Source organism: Buceros rhinoceros, unplaced genomic scaffold (assembly GCF_000710305.1).
Source record: "Buceros rhinoceros silvestris isolate BGI_N320 unplaced genomic scaffold, ASM71030v1 scaffold44305, whole genome shotgun sequence".
Classification (NCBI taxonomy): Eukaryota; Metazoa; Chordata; class Aves; order Bucerotiformes; family Bucerotidae; genus Buceros; species Buceros rhinoceros.
In genome coordinates this window covers 1,946-13,023 of record NW_010411958.1, presented here as the reverse complement: position 1 = coordinate 13,023, position 11,078 = coordinate 1,946, and the positions used below count along the sequence as shown (strand labels likewise).

The window sequence follows — 11,078 nt, the reverse complement described above, 5'->3', positions numbered from 1 at the left end:
CTCAGGAGACCCGAAGCAAGACCTGGCCTACGAGCGCCAGTACGAGCAGCAGACCTACCAGGTGATCCCCGAAGTGATCAAAAACTTCATTCAGTATTTTCACAAGACGGTGTCGGATCTCATTGACCAGAAGGTGTACGAGCTCCAGGCCAGCCGCGTTTCCAGTGATGTTATTGACCAGAAAGTATACGAGATCCAGGATATCTATGAAAACAGGTACAAAGCCATCCCTCTTTCAAGGGGGAAGGCACTGTTTAAACTGTGATGAAAGCACACCCTGCTCTACCTGTGTTGTTTCAAACCTGGGCTTTCTCTAAAATAAAGCATGAGGCTTGATTTGATTACTGGGGAAAAAGACATTTCCGAACTATTAGGCTAACATAAGTATAGGTGAGCTGTGACCTGTCTGAAGGAAAATACCAGTCAGTCCCGTGCCTAGCAGGTATGGAGGCAGCATGCCTTCAGTAGTGCTAGTTAAGCAGTTTGCGGAAACTGTGAGGTGCAATTGTTGTGTCTGTTCCCTACAGATACTCCCACTCCTTCTTGCAGCTGTGTCACCTTGCTGTAAAGGGGATGTGAAACTAGCATACACAGCTGTTCTGTTCTTCAGGGATAAAGACTTTGATTGCTTAGTTTGCAATTCTCATTCTTTGCTTTAGCACTAGTCTTGCTAAAAGGGGATGGTGGTGGTCTTCTACTTCCATCAAATCTGAGGCCTCTGTATTGTGATCTCTAACTCTGGCACTGTCATACCACGGAATGGTTTCAAATACTGGATGTCTCTCTGTCTTTCAGCTGGACAAAGCTGACAGAAAGGTTTTTTAAGAATACCCCATGGCCAGAGGCTGAGGCCATTGCCCCTCAGGTTGGAAACGGTAAGTCTCTTTCTTTGCTTCTCAGAGAAGGAACTAAATACTTTCCGATGTACGAGTGAGCAGTTGCTACCGTCTGAGTCAGTCATCTTTGTTCGCTCTGGCAACTCCCGCAGATGCCTGGCAAGAAGTCAAACTTGAACAAAGTATCCTTTTGTGCTGCCTTTTATTACTGTGGCAGGAGGAGCACCACCACTGGCCTGTCCGAGAGATCCAGTTGCCTGCACCTTGTGGCTTGCTAATGTCCGGTTCTGTTACCTTTTCCAGATGCTGTTTTCCTCATCCTGTACAAGGAGCTGTATTATAGGCACATCTACGCCAAAGTTAGCGTGAGTGTTTGTCCTGAGTTTTCCTGCTGGTTGCATGCTGGATTCTCCAAGCCATAAAACTTGCCAATTCTTACCGCCACCACAGTATCAGCAGACCTGTAATTTTTTGCAAGACAGGATTGGACAGGCTTATGAGCTTTATGTCAGGTTCCTTTTAGGGAAGCTTCAAATTCTTGCCTGTTCTTAATTTAGTAAGGGTTCACTGGTTGTTGAAAAGCAAGAAAGACTGGACTGTCTTTCTGAGGCTCATCAGCTGCCTCCTCAGGCTTGGTAATGAGTGTGCAGGTTTCCCCAGCAGCTTATGTGAATCAGAAGACTTGGTCTGAGTTTTCAGGAGGCTATTATGTGAAAGTTTGTTACTGACATCAAATGTAGTGGTTAGGGAAGAAGGAAGTAATAGAATTTTCTTTTTGGTAGAGCTTGGTAATTGCAAGACCTGTAGATCACTTGGCTTTGTGTGTGTCTTTGTGGCTCTTTGTTCTTCAGCTTAACAAGTGGGTGAGGGGGTATCACAAGGAGAGGGTGCATTATTTGTGATTTTAAAAATGCATGTAGTCAGAGTGCCTTGCAGAGAGGGAAACAGGCACCTTAAAGAGATACAGGAAGAGGAAATAGAAAGGGTAATGCTGTATAAAACAAAAACAAAACTCACTTGGTTTTTCTTAAGTTAATTTGTAGTCAGTGAGAAAATCAAAGCAGCTTTTGGTTCTTTAAGGAAAGAAGCTGAACAGAGGCATGACTTATGGGGTAGATAAGAAATAACTGCAGTTTTGGTATGGACCAGAGGGTGGAGAAATGGGCACTTTAAAAAGGCTGCTGTATTAACCCGAGTCAGGCTTTAACAGGAGAGACTGGCTTCTCAAGCTGTGTGTTACTGGTTCTCAGACTGCCCTGGAATGTCTCCAGGTGAAACAAGGAAGATCATTCTAGGAAGAGGGTGACTCCCTGTTGTGTTTACTGGTCTCTGAAAGCATTTAGAAATGCTACCCAGAAGCAGAACAGTTGATTTACTAAAGCCTCTTATGAGGGGAGAGGAAGGAATGCTGTTGAAGGAACCAGGAAGCTCTTCAGTCTGGACAGCAGGGAGGAGGGCAAGGAAAGTTAATGCATCCTGTTCACGGGAGGTTTGAATGCTCTGTTGTCCTGGGAGAAGCCTTGTGTACATGAAAAGTCAGCCCTGTTCTACAGCACAGTAGTGATACAATTTCCGTTTTTCTGGGTGGTGCTTGTGAGTGTCCTGGTTGAATATTGGCTCTAACATTTCTGAAGTAGGCCTTCTACTGCCGTGACTGTCGACTGTATGTTCTTCATGCGCTGTTACCCATGTACTCGCTCCTGCTGTACTTGAAACTGAGCCAGCTCTGCTCACTTCTCTTTGTAGGGTGGGCCCACACTAGAGCAGAGATTTGAATCCTATTACAACTACTGCAATCTCTTCAACTACATCCTCAGTGAGTTGCTGCAATTCATTTCTGGTTTGTGAACATTGGAGAGGGAGGATGGATGGAGAGGGCAGAGCTGGAGAAAGGGTTAGAAGAACTGCAACATGTTTTTATAGATCATGGTGGGAGAAGTAGTCTGCGAGCTTTCTATATGGTTTGAGTTTGTTGAATGAAGAGCACTTACATCCATGCATTTAAAACCACAAAGAGTGCAAATAGTTTCCAGTGATTTCTGAAATTCTATGAAGAGTAAAACTTACTCAGTTTTCTGTCTTGCTGAGAACTGCTTGACCTATATTTACCAAAAAGCAAAATGGAGCTGTAAGCTAGAGAAAACTTACAGTGTTTCACAACTGCTTGCTGTCACTGGCTCCCCTTGGAACAAATTTTAGTGTTTGAGACTGTCTGCCAGACTTCTTGCAGGGAATACATGGGTTAGGATAAACCTCTACAGTCTGTGCACAGCTTCTGAGAGTCACTGCTGCTGAGCAGCCACGCTCTAGAGATTAACCCCATACGCACTCGTATTCCTTGAAAGTGAAACCAGTTGAGGCAGCCCAAGCAACATATCACTGCCCTACTGGAAGCTTCATTCATCTGCTGCTGCATCTTCCATTTCAGGGAAATTCTTGTGTACTTTAATTTGTCTGTTCCTCCAGTTCTGCCACTGTTCTTGCTTAAGGTGTTAAACCTCTCATATGTTACTTTGTTCTTCTGCAGATGCTGATGGCCCTGCTCCTCTGGAACTGCCCAACCAGTGGCTCTGGGATATCATTGATGAATTCATATACCAGGTATATGGCTATAAGACTGGGACATTTTGGGGTGGCCTTGCCTCTGTTAGCACTATAAATCTTCCATCTCCTCCCTCTGTGATTTTCATAGCTAGGATATTGTTGCAAGTCAGAAAACTTTGGTGAGTGCTGTTATTCCTGGGTCACCAGGTAGATGAAGTAGCTGAAAATTAACAGATTTTTAAGTTACAGGGAGCAATTCGGGGAGTCCTGGACTTTTAATGATGTTTCAGTTGCTGCTTAGGAGATTTTTTTTTTAACTCACCTTCATTTCTGCCTGATTTGTGCAAAGTGGCCTGACTGAAATCTGCTATAATCACGAAGACTTTCTTAGTATACTTGTTCAAACCTGTTACATAGTTTTGCTTTAGTTTTGCGATTCTTAGTCAGTGGGGCCCTCATGCTTCCACTGAGAGATCGCTGACCTGATTTGAAATATATGGTCTAGGATCCTGATGTTAGGAAACCTTTTTCCCCTTATTCTGAATGCAGTAATACAGGTCTCAAATGCTACTAGTTTTTCTCTGTAGATTCCTTTTGCTGTAACTTTATGATAGAGCTGCCTGGTACTCCTCAAGTGCAGTCTTGTCAGGCTTATATGAAAGAGGATGTGTGCATATGTAGAAAAAGATGTGTGCCTGTGCAGATATGTCTTATGACTTGGTCAGACAGCAAATTCATGTTTAGTTACCTGTCCTAATTATCTGTCCTTCTCTTCTTTGTTCTGTTTTCTAGCCTTTTCCTTCAGGTTGTCTCAGCATTGTATCGGATTTGCCCTAGGTGGCTTATTTTGTCATTTGGATTGCCAGTGATCTCAGCTGAAACTTTTTCTTCCTGCAACTTTTAGCTTATTGTAATGCATTTGTGATTGACTTGTGAGCATAGCACACTTAGCTGAACATCTCCAAACTTGCTTCTCATCATTGAATCTCTGCTTTTTCCTGTAGTTCCAGTCTTTCAGCCAGTACCGCTGCAAAACAGCCAAAAAGTCTGAAGAGGAAATTGATTTCCTTCGTTCCAACCCCAAAATCTGGAATGTCCACAGTGTCCTTAATGTGCTGCACTCTCTGGTGGACAAATCCAACATCAACCGACAGCTGGAGGTGTATACAAGTGGAGGTGAGCTCGCAGGGGGATTCCAAACAAGACTGATGTCTGTGCTGCCTCCCTTTGATTTGACTGAGCTCTCTTAGCTGTGTTTGGGAGCTGGATCAAACCCTTAATCAGTGGATGGATTGACTGGGAATGGGTTTTGTGGGCTTTAGGTGAGAAATGCTCGTGATTACACTTGAGGTCTTGCTCCCTTTGCTTGTAACCATAGAGGTGTTGAAAGGGGAGCTTGTTTCCTTTGAGGAAAGCATCCTGGTTACTTTTTTTCCTAGGTGACCCTGAAAGCGTGGCTGGTGAATATGGTCGTCACTCCCTCTACAAGATGCTGGGCTATTTCAGCCTGGTTGGGCTACTGCGTCTGCATTCTCTGCTGGGGGATTACTACCAAGCAATCAAGGTTCTGGAGAACATCGAGCTCAACAAGAAGGTAATACAACATGTTTTAAACACCGTTGCAGTGTTCCAAACGCCTCTGTTCACACATGCTGGTGAAAGATGGCCATAATGAACCTTCCAGCTGAGTTGGTGTTGGTAGCTGTTGCAGTTGTCAGGAGCATGCAGCTGAACACAGCTGGAGCTTTGGCAGTAAGTCAAGCCATATGATAACGCCAGATGCTGTTGCAGCACAAACACCTAGTTTTTTAGGAGGTTCACTGTGTTGTGCAAGGCAGCGTTGTTAGAATATTGAACTGTGAGGGGCAGTGCAGTGGTAGCTAGCTGAACACATCGTTCCCACCTTGGTTAGTGGCTCGTTCTTGTATTTTTGACTTTCATTCTCACTCTGCCCGCTTCCACCTTGCATGGTTTTGCCCTTGAATTGGGTGCTGCTTGTGGTAACAGTGGATGACAAAAGTCCAGCTGCAACACAGGCTTGGCCCAAGCCTCGGCACAGATCTGCCGATGTGCTGTCTAGCACAGAATGTAGAGTGAAACAAGGGGAAAGCGAACAGAGCAAAGCAATGTTAGACACAGTGCAAAGGTCTTCTGCTTGCAGGAAGCTGCAACTGGAAGTCGTCGGAAATGGGATGATCTAATAAAAACAGTGGGGTGTAAAGCATCCTGAATTAACCCTCTCCTCTCCATATTTGGGCTTGGAGTGAAAGCAGAATTGGCTGTATTTTCAGTAACGAGCTGTTTAGATCAAAGGTGGGTGTTTTCTGTCTAACATAGTGTGTTATATGTCTTCCTTCTCAGAGTATGTACTCCCGGGTGCCCGAGTGCCAGGTGACCACCTATTACTATGTGGGTTTCGCATACCTTATGATGAGGCGTTACCAGGATGCCATCCGTGTCTTTGCCAACATCCTTCTCTACATCCAGAGGACCAAAAGCATGTTTCAGAGGACAACCTATAAGTACGAGATGGTAAGAGATAGAATAAGTTTAGACTTCCTGAAAGAAAAAGCTGCTGTCTTCTTTCCTTGCCCTCCTCTGTCATTTGATAACCTAGATATCGCAGTCCAGCCTTATTTTCCTGTGCTGGTGGTGGTGACTGGGGATCCTATGAACTTCTTTGCGATGTGTGGCAATATTTTCTCTTAGCTGTGTTACCAGTTCCTTTGGTTGTTCACCATACAGTTGCCCTGGCTTCATTTGCACTCTCCCTATGGGCTGTGTTCATGAATATCAGCTGCTAGTGATACTGTTTTCAGTGCTTCTTCAAACTCAGTCCTGCTCCTTGTCCAGTCCTGCATTTCAGGTTACCGCCATTGTCAGATATATTTCCATTATCAGTTAATCACATACAGACTTTTAAATTCAGCATGGCTGAAACAAAGCTCCTTTCTCTTTCCACTTAAGCTGTCTCTGGTGCCTGTTTTATCCCCTGCTGCTGCTGTCTCATTTTCATCTTCATGATTCATTTCTAACTCTTTGTGTACCCAAATCCTGCCCCCCTTAATTCCAGGACACTTCAAAAATTTGGTATGTGTGTTTCAGCCATGCAGCTGTCTGTTTCATCCTACACTCAGACAAATCTTCCTTTTTGATCTTTCTTTACTGGCCTCCCTGATAACCATCCCTTCCCAGGAGATGGTTGTAAAACTATCTGCCTTACCTTCTCCTCTGTACTTTTTTGCACCAAAGCAGTCAGAGCTGCTTCTGGCCATCCAGGTTCTGTAGGGCTCTGGATACATTCACTCTCTACTCTTGCCCAGCCCTCTTTTTCATTAACGGGAGCTTTGATGTGGCATTCTTCTCTGCTTTGCCCAGAGGCACCCCTCCTTTGTACTGTCCCCCTTGAGTGCTAGGACACAGTGCTCTGTGTAAAGGGTCTGTTTCTGAAAAACAGCAGCTTCCAGCTCCCTCGGGCACCATAAAGCTTGAGCAGGTTGACATGCTAACAGATTCTTGTCTCTGACTCAGATTAACAAGCAGAATGAGCAGATGCACGCACTCCTGGCCATCGCCCTCACCATGTACCCCATGCGCATAGATGAAAGCATCCACCTGCAGCTGCGAGAGAAGTACGGGGACAAGATGCTGCGCATGCAGAAGGGTGACGCGCAAGTCTATGAGGAGCTCTTCAGTTACGCTTGCCCCAAGTTCCTCTCCCCTGTGGTGCCCAATTATGACAATGTTCACCCCAACTACCACAAGGAGCCCTTCTTGCAGCAGCTCAAGGTCTTTGCTGATGAGGTTCAGCACCAGGCCCAGCTCTCCACCATCCGTAGCTTCCTCAAGCTCTACACCACCATGCCCGTGGCCAAAGGTCTTTTCTGATGAAGTTCAACAGCAGGCCCATCTCTCCACCATCCGTAGCTTCCTCAAGCTCTACACCACCATGCCCGTGGCCAAGCTGGCTGGCTTTTTAGATCTCACAGAGCAGGAGTTTCGTATCCAGCTGCTTGTCTTCAAGCACAAGATGAAGAACCTGGTATGGACCAGTGGCATATCTGCCCTGGACGGGGAGTTCCAGTCTGCTTCTGAGGTTGACTTCTATATTGACAAGGTTGGTATCTGCCCCTTGTTGGCTAGGAAATTCCTTCACCCGGGAAATTCTGGAAGGGACTCACCTAGTTTTGCTCCCGTCTGTGGGAAACATCCCTTCCGTGCTTTCCCATGCAACGAGCTTAGCTGCCCACAGTGCAGTTGTATCCCTGCTTAGTAGGAATGTCAGTGCATGAACAGTGATGAGATGTCACAGGCAGCTTTGGCAGTCGTCATATGCAGAAAACAAAGGTCCTGTCTGTCCCTAGGACAGAGGGAACTGTCTGTGTTCATGGGAAGTGACAGCTGGGTAACAGATAGAGCTGTCAGTGTGTCAGGTGGGATTGTCAGCATTGTAGATCTCCCCCACATCTCTCCTTTGCTTGACAAAGCAGAGATCTTGCTCGTCATGTTACAGGTCCATTTTTCCCTGGAGCAACCTGTAGCTCTGTCTGCTCTAGGAGGAATCTAAACACAAGGTATGGTCCTGTCATCATCCTGTCCTTGGTGCCCTGGAAGCATAGCAAAGAGTCTTTTAGGACTTCATTTTCAAAGAAGGTAGCAGTAACAATTAGGTTTTTTGCTAAGAAGGAGAACAGGTTGCCCCTTGTTCTTGGTCCTTAAGGCAGACCTCTTCCTTCTCATGATTTGTTAACCTGGACCAAACTGACTTGTGTCTGACTGATTTGTATTGCAGCATAGCAGTCTGGTAGACTCTTAGATGCTGGTAAAGGGAAGTAGAGCATGAATTGGGGTTGGGACTGTCAAACTGCCACAAAGGGAGACAAAAATAGGCAGAGTGTGCAAGAATGTGGGGAGGAGATACAGTGTGAATTTGGGACCCAGCCTAGGCAGAGATATCGGGAAGGCAGCCCACAGAGAACTGAGTGGTTGCTGAATGGAGAACAGGTCAGGTATGTGTGATGCTCAGCCAGGGCTGGAGTGAAGCCCCTTGGGTTGCTCCTCATGTTTGGCAGTGCTTGCTTTCTCCCTGCCAGCGCAAGTCCTTTTCCTGACCTAATGCTGTTCCCTCCCCAGGACATGATCCATATTGCAGACACAAAGGTTGCTCGCCGCTATGGGGACTTCTTCATCCGCCAGATCCACAAGTTTGAGGAGGTGAGACCTGGGCAGGAGAGCTGTGTAGCTCTGTAGGAAAAGCAGGGCAAGCATTGGGCTGTGCAGGGCCCTGGAGGACCCATGCTTGTGTGAGAAAGCTGTGTGATGCCTTTTTGTCAGTGAGTTGGAGAGGAGGGAGTAGAGGCATTGGGTAAAGGCTGCTGAGGGGAACAGCAGCATATGTCAATCACTACGTATTTTTCTGACCTTTTCTCTCTCTAATTCCAGCTGAATCGAACCCTGAAGAAGATGGGCCAGAGGCCCTAGAACTTCTGTGGATGCAGCAATCAGCCTGAGCAGAGAAGTGGGTGGGAGAGATTATTCTCTGTGGTGAGGGAGGGGAGCTCAGGGTTCTGGCAGTTCTGGAATCTCCTGTGACTCTGAAGGTTTTGTTATACTTAAATAAGCACATTTGTTTGGCCCAAACTGTCCTATGAAGGACAGGACACCTAATAAATTGGTGGAATTTTCCTGGTGAGCATTTGGCATCTGATGTACTCATTTGTTTTTCCTTTGTGGAAAAATGTAATTTCATCTGGAGACATGGGCAGCTGCTGTTGGTTTGTGCTCTTTGGTCCATGCTGTTGCAGGTAATGGTGTGGAGCAGATCTCTTTCCGTGCTCTGTAAAGGCACTGCGCACCCTGAACTTGGAAGGCTGCAGAACTGATTAACAGGGGGAAAATGAACTGTTCCACAGTATTTCCACAGGATGTGGAAAGAAAGACAAGCTCATATTACTCATTTTAGCTCTTGCCCCACACACTGAATAAAGCCGAGTTGTAGTTTTTTTCCTAGAAGGCAGCAGTTTTGCCTTCCCACCCCTCTCTTATTTTTTTTTTTCCTAAGTTGCTATGAAGTGGAAATGCACCAAAGTGGATTGACACGTATTTAAGGGAAGGGAGAGGGCTTTAGTAAACATTCAACCAATACTGATTCTGGTCATCTGATGAAATGTACTTGCTGGCAGTTGTGTTTTATTTCAGCACAAATGATGCCCAAGTCCTGGCCCTTAATTTAATGGAGTTAAGTTTCTCCCTGAGGGCTTTTAGTTTCTGAAAACCCTTTAAATGCTAATTTTCCCAGCTCTCCAGCCATTTTGGAATCTTCACAGTGCCGTGAAAGAGGGGAAAAAACAGTTGAAAACTAGCCCTATAAAGGGAAATAAAGGACCTGGAACTATGGGGGGAAGAGAATGCAAAGAACGAATGGCATTTATCTGCCCACCACACCCTCTCTCCCCTCTCCTTTTGCTGTCTTTAAATAGTTTGGTGTTTGAGTGGTAGAAGCAGGTGCAAGAGAAAAACCTGCGTGTGTAATAGGACAGCTCCACAAAGAGTGCTTCATGTAAACCATCTGCCTCTCCGTACCTCTCCCTCGCATTCCTTTCCACTGAGAGGGGGGTCCTGGCAGTCCAGCTTGTTTGGAAGTCAGGAATGATTACCCTTTGTTCGATTTTATGCTGTGTTTGAATTGGGGTCAAGTTTCTAGTGTCCTAGATACCACCCAAAAGTAAACTGCATTTCCCATCATAAAAACCTGTAACTCAGGTGGGCAGGGTACAGGCAGCACAGAGTAAGATTAAAAGGGCAACTCCTGTCAGCCTTCTAGCTGCTGCCACTAGTGCTAAGCATGCTAAGAACTTATTACCTTCAGTTCTGAAGGGTTTGAGGCAGCCACATCATTAAAGGGCTGAAATGCCACTGCATTGCAGCAGCCTACGGGAGCTGGAGTCATACTAAGAGAATCTGCTTCTTTTTATTTTCAGGGCTTGCACTTTTGCTTGTGTAACAGCAGTTCAGTGAGCACTGATGCTGACAGCTACTCTCCTACTTTCTTGTTATCCACAGCCTGAATCTTTTTCAGAACATGCTGAGGTAGATGTGATATACAAGAGGAGAATCTCTGACAGGGCGGTATCTTCAGAGAGTCATAGAATGTTTTGTGTTGGCTGGGACCTTGAAAGCCCATCTAGTCCAACACTCCCTGCAGTGAGCAGGGACATCTTCCTACCAGATCAGGGTGCCCAGAGCCCCGTCCAACCTGACCTGGAGTGTTTCCAGGTATGGGGCTTACACCACCTCTGGATGACCTATTCCAGTGTTTCACCACCCTCAGTGTAAAAACAGTCTATCCAGTCTAAATCTCCCCTCTTTTAGGTTAAAACCATCACCCCTTGTCCTGTTGCAACAGGCCCTACTAGATAGACAGTCCTCGTCTTTCTTACAAGCCCCCTTTTAAGCATGGAAAGGCCGCCATCAGTTCTAGTTCATACCATAGCAAAGGCATCCAGTGTGTTACTGGGATTTCGTCTGGTTTTAATCTGTGACTGACAAGTTGGAATTACAGACTTGTAATGGATGTTTGGATCGTAAACACTCCAGCTATTACAGGCTGTTCTCAGGTATGGGAATACGCTGCTGCTTGTGTTTGTTTCTGCCAGAGTGGCTGGCCGAGGGTGTGGCAAAACCCACCACAACATGACT

The 11,078-nt window shown here is 45.9% G+C and overlaps 1 protein-coding gene across 1 annotated transcript; it reads left to right on the top strand.

The window, feature by feature from the left end:
* Window positions 1-4: 4 nt before the first annotated feature.
* Window positions 5-9,077, top strand: EIF3L (eukaryotic translation initiation factor 3, subunit L; the record flags this gene model as incomplete). The annotated part of the gene is made up of 12 exons (XM_010136182.1): window positions 5-216; window positions 796-875; window positions 1,140-1,201; window positions 2,583-2,652; window positions 3,364-3,437; window positions 4,385-4,556; window positions 4,820-4,974; window positions 5,742-5,912; window positions 6,912-7,169; window positions 7,258-7,497; window positions 8,514-8,594; window positions 8,823-9,077. Coding segments are annotated over 12 exons (1,614 nt in total), but the record flags the coding sequence as incomplete, so codon positions are not given.
* Between the last annotated feature and the right edge of the window lie 2,001 nt (window positions 9,078-11,078).